We start from the raw sequence: 16383 nt of genomic DNA on the forward strand, positions 1-16383 counted from the left end.
ATTTTGTAGGGGGGGTGGGTGGTGATTGAATGCGTTTGAGCGTTCGAAATCCTTCACAAGTGCAAGGGCAGCGCTCTGAGCAGACTCCGTGTCATGGTGACGACAAGCTCGATTTGCTCTGTGGGGGAGCTGACTCAGATTTGCTCGACTGAGCTCAGATTTGGGCTGGCGTTTGGGAGGTTTTGGGGTTGCGTTTGTTTCGGATGCTCGCTCCTCGGCCGCTCTCCTCCGGGCCGCCAGGGGGCGACCTCCTCCGGGCCGCCAGGGGCCGGTAGCAGCGGCAGCGCAGCGGCGAATGCTGCCCCCTGGCGGCCCGGGTGAGAGCGGCGTGGAGCGAAATGGCGGCGGCCGCGGGTTCGCCCTCGGGTAGCGGTCGAGCAACGGCGAGAGCTCGACCTGCGCTCGCCCGGTTCCGGGGTTGTTTGGTCGGAGCGCTGCTAGGTGACTGTCTGGGTGCCGTCTTTGAAGGCAGGAGCGTGGTGAAGCTCCCCGATCTGCTACGTTTCCTCCAAGACCTGGAGTCGGCACCTGAGGACGGGGAACCGGCCGGCAGCGCCCGCAGAGGTGGGCGGAAACCCCCCCGGGGGTCGCACCTGGAGCTTATCTTCCTCTCCCGGTAGCCACCAGGTCGGGCCTGGCTCTGAACCCTCCCCCCAGATAAGGCTTTGGGGTGTTTCTATCCCCGCATCGTGGCACCCCAAGGTCCTTCCGAGGCGTGGGTGCCTCCAGTCCTGCCACTCACCCCAGCGTGAGGCAATCTCCCGTGGGACAGCCAGGCCTGCCCTGGGATGTGCTTCTGTGCTGTGGGCTTTGGGACATCCAGCCCTGCCCTGGGGTGTGCTCCTGTGCTGTGGGCTTTGGGACATCCAGCCCTGCCTTGGGATGTGCTTCTGTGCTGTGGGCTTTGGGACATCCAGCCCTGCCTTGGGATGTGCTCCTGTGCTGTGGGCTTTGGGACATCCACCTCTGCCCTGGGACATCCATCCCTGCCCTGGGATGTGCTTCTGTGCTGTGGGCTTTGGGACATCCATCCCTGCCCTGGGATGTGCTCCTGTGCTGTGGGCTTTGGGACATCCATCCCTGCCCTGGGATGTGCTCCTGTGCTGTGGGCTTTGGGACATCCATCCCTGCCCTGGGATGTGCTCCTGTGCTGTGGGCTTTGGGACATCCAGCCCTGCCCTGGGACATCCATCCCTGCCCTGGGATGTGCTCCTGTGCTGTGGGCTTTGGGACATCCAGCCCTGCCCTGGGATGTGCTCCTGTGCTGTGGGCCTTGGGACATCCAGCCCTGCCTTGGGACATCCATCCCTGCCCTGGGATGTTCTCCTGTGCTGTGGGCTTTGGGACACCCAGCCCTGACCTGGGATGTGCTCCTGTGCTGTGGGCTTTGGGACATCCAGGCCTGCCCTGGCACATCCATCCCTGCCCTGGGATGTGCTCCTGTGCTGTGGGCTTTGGGACAGCCAGTGCAACCCTGCCTTGGGATGTTCCCCTGTGCTGTGAGGTTTGCCTCCCCTGTCCCTGGGTGAGGAGGACCTTGCTGAAGCAGTGCCCAGGCTCTGGCTCCTCGAGGGTGGTTCCTGGTTCATCTGCACATGGCTGGTGTGGAGGGAGCTGGGGTTTGCTCTGCTCAGCCTCTGCTGCTCCTTGCTCGAGTGAAGCTGGGGTGTGGTGTGCTGGGAACGGGGGAGTGTCAGCAAGGAATAGAGGTGCTAGAAACAGAGTAAGAGAAGCACATAAATAGTTATGTAACTCTTTTCTAGTGACGACAACTCCAAGCTGGGTGGGAAATGGCTGAGAGCAGCCCTGAGAAGAAGGCCCTCGGGGGTCTGGGCTGATGAAAGTCTCAAGAGGAGCCTGCAGTGTGAGTGCAGCCCAGACACAACCCTGTGCTGGGCTGCAGCAAGAGCAGTGTGGGCAGCAGGGCAAGGGAGGAGATTCTGCCCCTTGGCTCTGCTCTCCTCAGACCCCACCTGCAGTCCTGGGTGCAGTTCTGCAGCCCCCAGCACAAGAACATGAGACTGTTGGAGCCAGTCCAGAGGAGGCCATGAAGATGCTCAAAGGGCTGCAGCAGCTCTGTTACGTGGACAGGCTACAAGAGTTGGGGCTCTGCGGCCTGGAGAAGAGAAGGCTTTGAGGAGACCTTGGAGTGGCCTTCCAGTATCTGAAGTAGGCTACAGGAAGGCTGGAGAGGGACTGTTTACAAGATCTTGTAATGTCAGGACAAGGGGGAATGAGTTTAAACTGGTAGAGGGAAGATTCAAACTGGCTGTTTGGAAGTTCTTTGCAGTGAGGGTGATGAGACACTTGTGCAGATTGCCCAGGGAGGTTGTGGCTGCTCCCTCCCTGGAGGTGTTCAAGGCCAGGTTGGATGAGGCCTTGAGTGACCTGTTTTAGTGGGACGTGTCCCTGCCTATGGCAGGGGGTTGGAACTGGATGATCTTTGAGGTCCCTTCCAACCTAAACCATTCTGTGGTTCTGTGATGGATTTGTGTTGGGGTTCTGAGCTGTGCAGCAAGCCCTGTAAACCTTTCCAGGAGCAGCCAAAGTCATTTGATGCTGTCACAGTCTTGAGCTTTTTCTGCTTGTCAGCACATGCAGTGAACTCCTTGAGACAGAGATTTCTCTTGCTTGCCCATGTACACCTCTGGATGTCAGGCACTTTCTTGTGGCTCTTACTAATCTTGAAATTCTTTCTGCCTGGACCTTACTGTGGATGCATCTCTCTTGCTCTGTGTCTTCTTACTCAGATGAGTACAGCCAGTGATGAACTCAAAGTGCTGGGGAGCTTCTGGTCATGTTTTAACTCCAGCTCTGCAGCTCATGGGACCCTGGAGAGTGGGGAATCATAGAATCATCCAGATTGGAAAAGAATTCCAAGCTCATCCAGTCCAGCCTAGCACCCAGCCCTGGCCAAGCAACCAGACCATGGCACTAAGTGTCCCAGCCAGGCTTGGCTTCAACACCTTCAGGCACAGCCACTCCACCACCTCCCTGGGCAGCCCATTCCAATGCCAATCACTCTCTCTGACAACAACTTCCTCCTAACATCAGCCTATACCTGCCCTGACACAACTTGAGGCTGTGTCCCCTTGTTCTGTTGCTGGTTGCCTGGCAGCAGAGCCCAACCCCACCTGGCTACAGCCTCCCTTCAGGTAGTTGTAGACAGCAATGAGCTCTGCCCTGAGCCTCCTCTTCTGCAGGCTGCACACCCCCAGCTCCCTCAGTCTCTCCTCACAGGGCTGTGCTCCAGGCCCCTCCCCAGCCCTGCTGCCCTTCTCTGGACATGTTCCAGTATCTCAACCTCTCTCTTGAATGGAGGAGCCCAGATCTGGACACAGCACTCGAGGTGTGGCCTGACCAGAAGTGCTGAGAGTGGAGGACAGGAGAAGAGTTTGTCCCTGCATGGTGACATCATGTTCTGACCTTCTCCTTTCAGAAACACTTTCATACACAGACGACACAGCCATGAGCAGGTCGGTGGTGCAGTCCCTACTAGCCAAGAAGGAGTTTGATGAAGTTGATATGGCCAAGAGGTAAGGGCTGAAGCCATCTGCAAAATAGGGTGCTGTTGTTTTCTCATGGAGGCAAAAACTTCACCTAAAGATGAAGCAAGCAGTGTAAATTCCTGTGGAAGGGGCTATGGCAAAGTCACTGTCAGCTTGTGAAGGAAAATAATGAGGAAGCTGCTGGCAAATGATGCCATTTCTTGTGTGTTCTGCACTGTCCTGTGAGCTTCAGTGTGGGTTCAGAGTCTGCTTTGTACAGAAGCAGGATGGAACCTTCTGGACTGTATCCCTGTGTGGCTGCTAATGCTTAAGGCATTTCAGAAGCCTTTCCTTCCATGTTTATTTGTTGCTATTTATGTTTGTTCTTCCCTTAATTCAGTTAGTGGATGCTGGTGAGGTCAGCTTGGGTTTGTGTATGATCTATTTCTCTTTTGAATCCACAGCCCTGGTTGCATTTGGTTCCACTTAAGGCAGAGCATTTCTTTGTTTACAAAACTCTTCCATTGAACTCGAACAAAAGACTTTCTTTGTGGTTGTGACCCACGGAAATGTTTCCAGTTTTGTTTCTATTTCAAGGCAAAGCTGAGAAGGAAACAAGTGGGTTGTGAGAGGTGATGTTTATCCACCCTCTCCTCCTTCCACACCAGTTCTTGGGAATCAGAGGCAGTTCCCCCAGAGGTGACTCACTTCACCCCCGACTGTCACTGTCTTGCCCACCTGTTGCTAATTTACTTTGGGTGGCCTTACACAACCTCAGTTACACATTCCCTTATGTGTTTTATTCTCTCCTGCCTGTGCCAGGTTTGCTGAGGAGTACAAGAAGGAGCCAAACAGGGGCTATGGGATGGCTGTTGTCAACGTCTTCAAGAAGCTGCTGAGCCCCAAGTGCAGTGACGTGTTTGAACCAGCAAGAGCCCAGTTCAACGGCAAGGGCTCCTATGGCAACGGGGGTGCCATGAGGGTGGCAGGCATCTCACTTGTGTACTCTGACATCCAGGATGTGAAGAAGGTACTGTCCTTGGCTCCTTGGGGCACCTGGGCTCCTCAGTCCCTGCTGTCAGGCAGGTCCTACCGTGGTGTCTCAGAGGCATTTCCTAACCACGTGTTCCCATCCCCAGTTTGCGAAGCTGAGTGCAGAGTTAACCCATGCCAACTCCCTGGGCTACAACGGGGCCATCCTGCAGGCCCTGGCTGTGCACCTGGCTCTGCAGGGAGAGCTCAGCAAGGAGACCTTCCTGGAGCAGCTCATTAGCCACATGGAGGATGTGGAGGCAGATGATAAATCTCTTACTGATGCCCGAGCGTAAGTGGCCGTGAGGAGCTGTGTCTGGTTTGCTCTGTCTCTTCCCATTCTCTCTTCCTCATTGTGCTCTTTGTTTCCAGGCTGGGATTTGAGGATTTACCATTTTCAAGGCGTCTGAAGAAAATAAAGGAATTCTTGGAGCTCAGCAGTGTTCCCAAAGCAGATGTATTGTTTGAGTTAGGTGAGCACCTTTCTTACTGCAAGGATTAGAGGGGAGCTGGGAGCAGGACAGGCTCAGCCAGCCTGGTTGGTGTGTCCTGCCCCTGATCACCCCTTCAGCTCCAGCATGGAATGTGCTGGAAGGGCTGCCTGTGCCCACCAGCCAGCAGTGCTGAGTCCAGTGATTCCCTTTCTGTATTCATGGGGGAATGAACCCTCTCTTGCTGAGACAAACTTGCCATGAATAACATCTCTTAGTGTTTTAGAACCTCTTGCCTTAATGGCTGTTGTGCTGGGGGGGAACAGGTAGCTGTCTGTTGCCACACTGCGCTGGTGTAGCTGGGAGCTGATCTCCTGGATGAGTGGCACTGAGGAGGTTTCCTAGGTGGAAACTTCTGGACCTTGTCCTGATAAAATCACTGATCCTGGTGTTGGCAGTTGCTGGGCAGATGGAAAGCTGCAGTTAAAAGGGTCCTGCAGGACTGAAGGTGTTTGGTTTTGTCAACAGGCAATGGCATTGCTGCCCTGCGCTCGGTCCCCACTGCCATTTACTCCTTCTTGCGCTGCATGGAGGCTGACCCTGAAATCCCTGATCACTACAGCAGCCTGCAGAGGACCATCATCTACTGCATCTCTCTGGGTGGAGACACAGACACCATTGCTACCATGGCAGGAGCCATTGCTGGGGCTTATTATGGGGAGGAGCAGATCCCCCCAAGCTGGGAACAGAGCTGTGAAGCCTTTCAAGAAACAAAGAAGCTGGCACAGAGCCTACACGAGCTGTACTGCCAGCGGCTCTGAGCCCAAGGGCAACCTGGGCTCTGAGAGTGAAGCAGGTGCTCACCTCTGCCCTTCTGGCCAGAAATCAGGTGGTGGGTCCAAGGGAGAGGTGCTGCTGCTATGAGTGGAGAGCAGTGGGCATGAGCTGGGTTGGAAGAGAGGGCACATCCCCTCCCGTTCTGGTGCACTGGGAAGTGGCTGCATGTGGCACCTTGGGCAGTGGATGCATCTCCTCTGAAGTGTGTGGGAATGTTGAGTTTTCCATAAGAGTCCTGCTTGCTTTATCCACTCTTGTGCCATTTGTTGTGCCAGTTACTGCATGAGTGTCTGAGTCCACTGACTTTCTTCACAGAATCACAGAGTGGTTTGAGTCAGAAGGGACCTTAAAGGTCATGCCATGGGTAGGATCACCTTCCAACCTGGCCTTGAGCAATTCCAGCGTTGGAGCCTCCACAACTTACTCTTTTCCTCTACTCCTCCTACTGTGGCCTTTGAGTTGTTAGTGCCAGTGGCCTGTCCTGTAGTGGCTCTGGTGGGCTTAGAAAACATAGCTGACCTGCTGAGGAATGTGAGTGTGATGTGATCATGGAGGCACATCCCCAGAGAGTGTCCTGCATGATGGCATGGGAATGTGGTGTGAGGATGCTGAGGGTGGACCTCTCAGGAAAGTCACTCCCTTAGAGGCAGAACAAAACATGCTGGAAATTGGAGAAGGGATTACTGGGCATTGTCAGTGGCACTGAGGAAAAGCCCTTGGTGACAGTCCCAGGTGGCTCCTGGTTACTGCTGGAAGAGGTTGGAACTGGTCACTGTTTCCTTGGTGTTGCTCTGTGATCCACCTGGCAACCCCCCGACCACATTTTGTATTCCCTTACATAACTTTCACCTTGCTGCAGCTCCTCAGTGCCTAGTTCTGCCTCTTCCACGCTGACCTACCCAGTGGGATGTTTAAATCTGTTAGGCAAGGTCCCTGATTCTGCTGCAGTCAGTGACAAAAATGACTTCAGCAGGAAGCAGAAGTTGCTTCTTAACAGCCTTAAAGCTCTGTGCTTGGTAAGAGTGAGTTGAAAGGGGAAGAACTGGGGGAGAATTACTCAGAGTTGAAAAGAATTTGTGCGTTTGAAGCTGGTGGCACTGGTGGCCAAGAGTATTCCAGCACTGCTCTGTTGTTCCACTAGTTGCTGGTTTCAGACCTTTTCCCTGTGATCACAAAGGGAGTCACAGCTCAGTCTGGAAAGGGAAAAAAACTTTTAATAGCTGAAAGCAAAAAGAAAGCAAGAGGTGGAAATGTTTACAGACCTGAATGTGAGGATGTTCTCTGCAGCCTGGTGTTTCTGTCACTGCAGGAAGGGGCTCAAGCAGAGCTCACTCCCTGTGGTGTCACAACACAGGGGATGTCAGCTCCCTACCCACATGGGAAATCTGGCTCCATGGCTCGTTCCAGTTTTTCCTGTTGTCTGCTTCCATCAAGTGCCAGGCTTCTGTGTGATGCTTTAATGGGTTTTCCTTGTTAAGATGGATTCTTGTGCCCTGAGAACATGTGGAATTTTGCCCTGTTGTATATTTAAGTGTTGTACTGCAGGTCTGGGATGTAAAATGTCAGGTTTCCTTTCATGTTTCTCTGCCAGAGATGTGAACATCCTCATAGAATTAGCTAAAAGAAGATATTCTCCTTTGAAAGCAGCTTTATCATTTGGAATGTTTGGAACTCACCCTGGGCAGAAGAGCTCTGTTTAAGACATACAGCTCCTTTTAGGTCAGAATTTAAATGTGTGTTGAAACATTCAGCTCTGACTTCCTTGGAAAGAAATAAAATCACTTGGTTATCTTTGTTAGTTACCCTCTGTTCCTGCCTTTCATTCAACTCAAGTTGTGCTTCCACCCTAAATGACAAGAGGAGTCATGTGAAAATCTCTGGACTCTTCCTCCTCACCCTGTTCTTCACTTTAAGGCTCAACCTGGAACCACTTCTTGGAATCCTTCAGTAGAAAGCAGAGTGAAAGTTGTTTGGTGCTGGATAGAGACATCCTTCACATAGCTGAGACTGGAGCTTCAAGTAGGGTGAGTTCCAGCACTGGAAATCTGCCCTAAAAGTGATTTTCAGGTGCCCACTCCTGCCTGTGAGCAGCTGGGGAAGCTGAAGCTGGTAAGAGGCCTGGAGCAGTGGTGAGTTGCTGCAGAGGCTGTTTTCTTTTGCAGGCTGTTTGCTATGTGTGAAAGGAGCTCAGCTGCTGTGATGTGAAGGAGAGGAGCCTGTGATGATCCTGCAGAGATAGTGGGAGATGCTGAGTGCTCCATGACTTGCAGCTGGAGAATCACTGCTTCTTCATGGAGTCTGTGGCAGCCAGGCTTCTCTGGAAGTGTTGTACCTCTTAACAAAGGACATCTTGTCTTCCAGGTAAGAGAATGGGTTAGAAAATAGATCTTCTCTTTGTTATATGTACTTCTGGCCTTTGGAAGTGATTTGCCTATTGGTGCTTCACCATTTCTTCTGTGTGTTGCTTGAATTGACCACTCAGGGCATGGAGGTTGACTGTAGACAGAGTTGTGGAATGTGGCAAAAAAGTATCATGGGGAAAAAAAAGGGAAAGGGGATCCCCAACACTTGGACTTCAGTTCCTCAAATAATTGCCAGTCTAGAAGGTTCTTTTAAGTCTTCATCCTGAACACAATCCTATCAACTAGACCATGGCACTAAGTGCTCCATCCAGGCTTTTCTCAAACACCTCCAGGGACAGCGACTCCACCACCTCCCTGGGCAGCCCATTCCAATGCCAATCACTCTCTCTGGCCACAACTTCCTCCTAACATCCAGCCTACACCTCCCCTGGCACAACTTGAGACTGTGTCCCCTTGTTCTTTTGTTGGTTGCCTGGGAGAAGAGCCCAACCCCACCTGGCTACAACCTCCCTTCAGCAATGAGGTCACCCCTGAGCCTCTTCTCCAGGACCATTCTGTTCCACCCCTCCTGCCATGGACAGGGACACCTCACACTAGATCAGGTTGCTCAGAGTCCCGTTCAGCCCCATCCAGAAATGGAGGTCTTCAATTGCCATCCATTTAAAACATTTTGCTGCTCACCCAGTTCAGTAACCAGGCAGAGTTGTGTGGAAGGCACATCCTTTCATCCTCTTGAAAAAATCAGCTTCTGAAAAGATGAATCTTTTCTTTAATCACAAGAAACATGCAGTTCACAGAATGCCTTGGATTTGAAGAGACCCTCAAAAGGTCATCTTGTCCAGGGACACTTCCAACTAGATCAGGCTGCCCAGGGCCACATCAAATCTGACCTTGAATGTCTCCAGGGCCAGGGCCTCAACCACAAGAGCAGAATAAGACTGGTTGGTGAAACAAGTTTATCACTATGAGGGTAGTGGAACACTGGAAGAGGCTGCCCAGGGAGGTGGTTGGAATATCTCCATCGCTGGAGATATTCAATGTGGTCGAATGTCTCCATCCCTCAAGATATTCAAAAAGAGGCTCAACAGGGCTCTGAGTCTAGTTAGGGATGCCCCTGATGTCTGCAGGGATGGACTGGATGACTTTTGGAGATCCCTTCCAACCCAGGCTATTCTATGATTCTGTGATCTCTAGGCAACTTATTCATGTGAAGAGCTTCCTCCTTATGTCCAACCTAAATCTGCCTTGCTCGACTTTCAGACCACCTGCTCGACTTTCAAACCATTGCTTCTCAACCTAAGAGCATTCAACAGCAAGCAGAGCTGCTGGGGATGAGTGAGCTGGGTTTGGGGAGAGGTCTTGGTGAGCATTCTGAGCAGCAAGGACAAAGGCACAGCAGAGCCACCTGTTATACAATGGGTTTTATTGATGTTTTGTCAATACAATCAAGTACTGCAGTTTTTAGTTCTGAAGAGAAGGCCAGGTTCTGATCACCAAAAAAAAAAAACCAAACCAACCCAAAAAGAGTGCATTTTAAACCAACTTTTACTATGAAAGGCAGTGCATGTAATAAGTATTTACAAAACTAAACAACCTCTATATACTAGGTTAGAAGTGAAGATACTAGAGGCAAATTTAACAAAAATAGTAAGAATTTGTATATAAAAATGCACACTGTAATGCAGTTTTCAATCATTAAAAATAAGACTTTCATCCAAACCCAACCTTCCTTTTATTTTTTTTTTAACTTTTTTTTCTTTAATTATTCAGTTTCTTTCATTTTTAATTACTTATTATTAGCATCATTAGGCTCGAATCCTGAATCCCACGCGCTCACACACACGACAGACAATGACCCTTTCCTGCTGGCAAATGTCACCTACTCAGTACTCCCGTGAAAAAAAAAACAACAACAACAATGACAACAAACCAAACAAAAACAAACACAAAGAAAAAACCCAACCCTCATCCTCGACAGTGTCTGGTTTCAGGGAGCAGCTTCCCTTCATCCTGTGCATCGTTCTGGTTTATTTTGTTGCTCTTAGCCTAACTCTATGTGCGTCTAAAATAATCTTTTTGCCTTTTGGCTGCTGTGGTAAATGCCATAGGGTTAATATAGCTGCAGAAGGTTGGTTATGGGTCCTGCTCTGCACACGATGTGGGGGGGTGGGTAGGGGGGAAGGTGAAATTGCAAACTGGTATCTACAGCACCCAAGGAGTTGTTGTCCACTCGCTGCGGTGAGAGCGCTTTTGTCATCGCTTTCTGCCAGCTAGAACAAGAAGTTTTGGAATGGAAATGAAAAGAGGACCAAAAAAGAAAGAAATGGAGGTTAGGACACACAGTATAAATAAGTTGCTTTGCTGAGTGGCAGGATGAAGCTTCCAGCCTGACATGTGGCTCAGGAGCTCCTGGCCCTGCTGCAGGCAGTGTGAACGTGCTGCCAGCGCTCCAGCGGTGCCTGCGGTGGGAGCCAGACCTGCCGCACGCCGGGGCCTTGTGTGGCACCGTCTTGAGCTTGTTGCTGTTCTCCACGGGAAAGGCACTTCAAAAATGAGACACAGGACCCCAGCCTAGCACCTTCCTCCCAAGCCTGGGCTTGTTCAAGAAACATGTGGACATGGCACTTAGGGCCATGGTTTAATGGCCATGGTGGTGCTGGATTGGTGGTTGGACTGGATGGTCTTAGAGGGCTTTGCCAACCCAAACAATTCTCTGATTCTATGATCTCAGCTTCCACTTTTAGCGACTCTTTGTATGGCTCCTGCTGGGAAACAACCTGATCTAAACCTGATTGGCCCCAACATTCCTCTGCCTTCAGGAGTTCAAAGCATCCAGTGGGATCAGACTCTGGGGCAGCCTTTCAGCTGGAGAAGGTTTCACCAGGACATGAAACCTGCACCTTTGTGTGGTGAACATCCCAGAGATGGGGGCAAGCTAAGCCCAGCCCAGCCCTGGTGGGGCAGCAGCTGAAGCCCTGACCTTCCAGCTCTGCCTTTTTGTGTTTAACTCCAGGGATAGGTGAGTTTCTCAAAGGAAGCCTGGGATGGCAAGAGGCAGAAACACAGGACAGGCTTAAGGAGAAAAAAACAAACAACCAAATAGGAACAGAAAAAGAAAAGTCTTTTAAATATCTTGTACAGTCCAACTGGAGAACAATCCCAAGTCCATTCTTGCTACATTTCTTTGGCCATAAAACAGGCTTTAGGACAATTTCAGGGGAACTGCTCAGCTGGTGGCCAAATTATTGCTGTTTACTCAGGGATGTGCCTTTGTGGAGGGACATGCAGCGTGTGGATTGGCTTCAGCAGCCTGCTACTGGCCTGGGATGAGCAGAATGGCTGTTCTGTGAGTGCAAGTGGTGATGGCTGTTCTACCATGAGAATATCTGCAAAGCAGGAGGCTTCAGTTGCTCCCTTTGGCAGAGGACAGAGCAGCTGCTCTGGTCAGTGTCTGTCTGTACCTCTCCCAGAACTTTGCAGCTCACGCTCAGGTTGGTGACAGCTGAAGCATTAGTGAGACAGAGTGGTAACCACAGACAAAGGTGGTGGTTGTGTTTAGCCAGGTCACAGACTGACACCGGGGATGGTGCACTTTGATGGGGACATATTGCACTAAACTCATCAGTGACATCCTTAAGTAGCTAATAGCACCCTTGGGAAATGATGGAATGGGCAGTTAGGAGGAGCTCTATTTTGTCTTAATCAGAAGGTCCCCAGAGGAAGGGGAAACACTAATGCAGAGGTTTACACATCCCAAAAGAGTGAGACAGTAGAAGCAAGCTGTCCGTAAGTGGCACTTCCAAGGAAGCCTAACCAAGCCTTCTGTCAAAGCAGGCTAGGAGCACCATGAGCCAGGCTTGAGGTGCCCTCCTTGGGTTGTCACAGAGCAGGATGCTCAGGAGGCCAAGCAAGTCTCTGGGCTGCAGAGAATTAGGACAGAACTAGCCCTTGGACTTGCCAGGAGGTGAATGAAGCCAAGAGAGGATCCATGTTCATCAGGGGTCCCAGCTGTCCTCAGCAGCTTTGGACTAGGTCATCTGTCATCCTCCCAGACACCAGCGCCTGGGTGGGTTTGTTCCCAAAAGGTGCTGGGGGGGGGCGAGGGTTAAAAAGAATATTTACTTCTTACAAGAAGGTGCTTATGCAAAGTGTTCCAGGTTTGATGGGTTTAAATCCAACCAGAGTGAATCCAGAGTGAACTGGGGAGACTGCTTCAAATCAGTCTGGAGAAACAGCCATCAGTGAGACTGCAACTCGGGTGTCCGATGGCTTTAGGAAGGAGATGTCTCAATCCCTCACGGATCTCCGCTGCCAGACAGGTTCATGTGAAGTGCCTCGGAGCCCTGTGCTGGTTAGCAAATCCACCACCCATGAGAGCAGCTGCTGGAGGTGTGGCAAGTGCTCAACAAGGGAAACCAGGGCCCTTGGTTACAGCCCAGGAGGGGTCTGCTCTTCCAGATGTGACCATTTCTGGATCTCAGAGCAGTTCACTGCAGAGCCAGATCTTTGCCATCCCAAGCTCGTTCCTGTGTCTGACGTCCAGTCACTAGGGCAACACGGATCCCAAACAGGCTGGGCTGAGGGAGTCGCTCTCCTCCCTCCCCCAAACGAGAAAGAAAGAAAAGAGATCTCCTTTCTTGATTGCCCTCAACTCCTGGATCAAACAGCCCAAAGCAAGGTCCCACGACAACAGCTTGCTCCTTCTTCCCAGTGATTTTTTTTTGTATTCATTTTAAAAACACTTTTTTATCAAAAAAAAAAACAAAAAAAAAAACAACCAAAAAAACCCAACAAAACAAAAAAAAAAACAACCAAGAGAGTTTATGGCTAAAACGGGTGAGAAGGAACCGAGCCCAACAGCCGTTATGTGGGGCAAAGCAGGAACCCAGAGAAGGAGGAGTGGATGTATTCCGTGGAGTACAACCCATTGGCCTGGTCCGAGGGCATCTGTACCCAGACTTGGTCGTTCTCCTTGAGTTCAAGCACGGCACTGCCCGAGGCTTGGTCCAGGTAACCCTTTTTGTACTCGTCGTAGGTGTAGGTGGCGGGCACGTTGTTCTTGTAGAGCGCCACCCAGACGTTGGTCCCTTTGACGTGCACGTGGTAGGCGAAGTAGTAGATGCCGGAGACGGGGCAGGTGAAGATGCCGGTGGCCGGGCTGTAGCCGTTGTGCCCGTTGTACAAAGTCCGGTCGAACTTGACCGGCATGCCCGATGCCGGGAAGGGGGAGGTGAGGATGGCGGTGAAGGCTGGCGCGATGCGGGCGGAGAGCTCCCCTCGGCCGTACTGCGGCTTGCCCGGTTTGCCGTTGCCCAGCACGGCTCCTTCCACGCCGCCGTCTGGCAGGTGCAGCCCTGCGATGCCCGTCTCGTCCAACACCCCGGGTGCTCCTGGCGGCCCGGGTGGCCCTGGTGGGCCCGGTGGCCCATTCAGCCCCGGTGTTCCTGGCATTCCCGGTGGGCCAATGGGTCCAGCCATGCCAGGCTCACCGGTTTTCCCCTCCCCAGGAACTCCAGGGAGCCCGGGCTCCCCTTTCAGTCCCGGTATGCCCTGAGGCCCCATGGGACCTGCAGGTCCTTGCAAGCCTGGGATGCCAGAGGGGCCCCTCAGTCCTGGCTGCCCCGGGATGCCGCCATCCCCTTTGGGCCCAGGGCCACCTGTTAATCCTGGCACCCCTGGGAGGCCAATGAACCCTGGTTCTCCTTTGGGGCCTGCTGGGCCCGGAGGTCCCAGCGACCCAGGCAGGCCCCTTTCTCCTGGCACCCCTGGCTTTCCCGCGAAGCCGCTTGGTCCCTGGTCCCCACGTATCCCTGGCATTCCTGGAGGCCCACTCGGCCCCACATCCCCTTTGCTTCCAGGCAGCCCATGCTTGCCTGGCAGTCCCATGGACCCTGGTGGGCCTGGTGGCCCGATGATGCCAGCAGGGCCTGGCTCGCCTGGCTCCCCATCAAGACCAGGTTCCCCCTTATCGCCGATGGCTCCTTGTGCCCCGGGCTGCCCACGGTCCCCTTTGAGGCCAGGCAGACCTGGCTTCCCGTAGCCTGTTTGGCCTGGCAAACCAGGGAGGCCACGGATGCCAGGCTCTCCCTTTGGTCCCATGGGGCCCTGTATCCCTGGCACCCCTGCGGCGCCTGGCACACCAATGCCATCAATGCCCGGGGGGCCCCGTGGCCCCATGGGGCCAGGCTCCCCGCTGATGCCAGGCCCGCCCGGAGGCCCAATGTCACCCTTCTCCCCTGGTGCCCCTGGCAAGCCGTTGAGGCCAGGTTTGCCAACGCCAATGGGCCCTGGCGGCCCTGCAGGGCCAGGAGGGCCCCCGTTGCCCCGAGGCCCCGGTAACCCTGGCTTCCCCACGCCGTTCTCTCCCTTCATCCCTCGCTCCCCACGAGGCCCTGGCTCTCCCTTCGGGCCAGGCTCTCCTCGAAACCCAGGCAAGCCAGGGCCACCCTGGGGTCCTGGCTTCCCATTGACTGAGATGCCAGCTGGTCCTGGCAGCCCTGGGGGGCCGGGCAGTCCTCTTGGCCCTTGCTCTCCTCGCATGCCAGGCTCGCCCTTGGCTCCAGGCATCCCTTTCATACCCGCCTTTCCAGGGAGCCCGGGGATGCCAGGCTTCCCAATGCCCGAGAAGCCAGGCGGCCCAGCAGGGCCAGGCTGGCCGTGCATCCCTGGCTTCCCTGTGCCCGGCTTTCCTGGATAGCCAGGGGGCCCGGGAGGTCCACGTGGGCCAGGCTTCCCTGGGGGTCCTGGCTCCCCTTTGAGGTCCATCGGCAGCAGCGGTGGCATGTCTGTGGAGAGAGGAGAGAGAGAGAGAGCTTCACTGAGGCCAGCCTGCTGGTGATGCCCTCAGGGCATTGCAGCCCGAGGCTTCAGCGCTGCCTGAGTCTCTGCTTGCAAGGATGCCCTTCTCCAGACATGGCACTATGTAAACGTGGTCACAGTGGCTCCCTGGGCTACCACATCAGCACCATTGTCCTGAGGCAAGACCTTGGCCAGAGCCCAGTGTACTAATCCAAGCCTGGCTCCATCTCTCCCTCCACAGAGAGTGTCAACATGACCAGCAGTTGCCATTGGCTCTGGCAGGGTTGTTTGGTGATGGTCTGCTGAGTCCTTCTGAGAGCTGGGTTCAAACCTCCCTCCCTCTGCCTCACTTCCCAGTGGCCTCGAAAGCACCGTGGGATTCAGTCACTCCTGCCTGGGCTCAGTTGAGAGGATGGCAACAGAGCAAGCCAAGACTGAGGATAATCCTTCCACTCCATCCCTCGAGTCCAGGGCCTCAGGAGACCTTTAATCCTTTGGGATTAAAAAGAAAACTCTTGGGCATGTACTTGAGAGACCCAAGAGGTGACTGGTGTATGGGTTAAGACATGCCTGTGGTGCTCCCTGGCTCAGCTCCTGTGTCCAGCAAGGCAGAGGGAAAAAAAAAACCTCACCAAGAAGAAAAGAAAAAGAAAAAGTGCTGAGGGTGGAGGAAAAGCCAATAGCTGGGAGGGAAATGCAGCCTCTGCTGCGTCCAAATGAGTCAGCCCAGCTGGGAATAGGCTGCAACCACTTGACATTGAAAGAATTCATTGAGGTCTTTTGCAAACGGATATAAGAAAGAAACGAATGGGTTGAGAGGCTGCAAAGCTGGGGAGAGCCAGGACATGCCCCAGCTCAGTCCTTAAAGCACAGACCTGACTCCTCAAGGCTGGCCCAGTCAGGGTGCTGCTGCCTATCTGACACCAGGAACGGGTGAGGAAGAATAAAAACCTGACCAAGCTCTTTGGTTTTTTTGGCAATGAAATGAAGGCAGTACCTGGCAGGCACATGCCCCTGGGATTAGGATGGCAAAGGAAAGGCCACAGGAAAGGGCTTTAACATGGTGTGGATGTGCACTAGATTATGGCCCTGCTCTGGCAGGGGGGGTGGGCTGGATGATTTCTGGAGGTCCCTTCCAATCCCTAACATAGAATCACAGAGTCAAGCAAGTTGGAAGAGACCTCCAAGCTCATCCAGTCCAACCTATCACCCAGCCCTATCCAAAAGAAGCAGCTGTTGATGAGATCTTCTACAGACAACTGGAAGTAAGAAAGAATCATAGAATCAAGCAGGTTGGAAGAGACCTCCAAGATCAGCCAGCCCAACCTAGCACCCAGCCCTGGCCAATCAATCAGACCATGGCACTAAGTGCCTCATGCAGTCTTGTCTTGAACACTTCCAGGGATCCTGTGACAGGGCACTTTGGGACATGGT

The 16383-nt window shown here is 53.2% G+C and overlaps 2 protein-coding genes across 2 annotated transcripts in view; one reads left to right on the forward strand and one right to left on the reverse strand.

The window, feature by feature from the left end:
* The first annotated feature begins 309 nt into the window (after positions 1–309).
* On the forward strand, positions 310–7590 carry ADPRS (ADP-ribosylserine hydrolase). The gene is made up of 6 exons (XM_064172807.1): positions 310–564; positions 3440–3536; positions 4311–4518; positions 4628–4812; positions 4893–4993; positions 5480–7590. Exons 1-6 carry the CDS (start codon positions 339–341, stop codon positions 5770–5772), a joined length of 1110 nt encoding a protein of 369 aa, XP_064028877.1. The 5' UTR covers positions 310–338; the 3' UTR covers positions 5773–7590.
* Positions 7591–9557: 1967 nt separating this feature from the next.
* COL8A2 (collagen type VIII alpha 2 chain) overlaps positions 9558–16383 on the reverse strand; it is a 36534-nt gene continuing 29708 nt past the window's right edge. Inside the window, exon 3 of the mRNA XM_064172805.1 lies at positions 9558–14936. Coding sequence (XP_064028875.1) covers positions 13015–14936 — 1922 coding nt within the window. The 3' untranslated portion in view covers positions 9558–13014. The remainder of the gene's footprint in view (positions 14937–16383) is intronic.

This window comes from Pogoniulus pusillus, chromosome 37, assembly GCF_015220805.1.
Source record: "Pogoniulus pusillus isolate bPogPus1 chromosome 37, bPogPus1.pri, whole genome shotgun sequence".
Taxonomy (NCBI): Eukaryota; Metazoa; Chordata; class Aves; order Piciformes; family Lybiidae; genus Pogoniulus; species Pogoniulus pusillus.

What these genes read in the sequence shown, in the direction of transcription:
- ADPRS (XM_064172807.1), top strand. Translation starts at nt 339, where the DNA reads ATGGCGGCGGCCGCGGGTTCGCCCTCGGGTAGCGGTCGAGCAACGGCG. An exon ending in GAAGTTGATATGGCCAAGAG is followed by an intron (nt 3,537 to 4,310) that starts GTAAGGGCTGAA and finishes TGCCTGTGCCAG; the next exon opens with GTTTGCTGAGGAGTACAAGA. An exon ending in ACATCCAGGATGTGAAGAAG is followed by an intron (nt 4,519 to 4,627) that starts GTACTGTCCTTG and finishes TCCCATCCCCAG; the next exon opens with TTTGCGAAGCTGAGTGCAGA.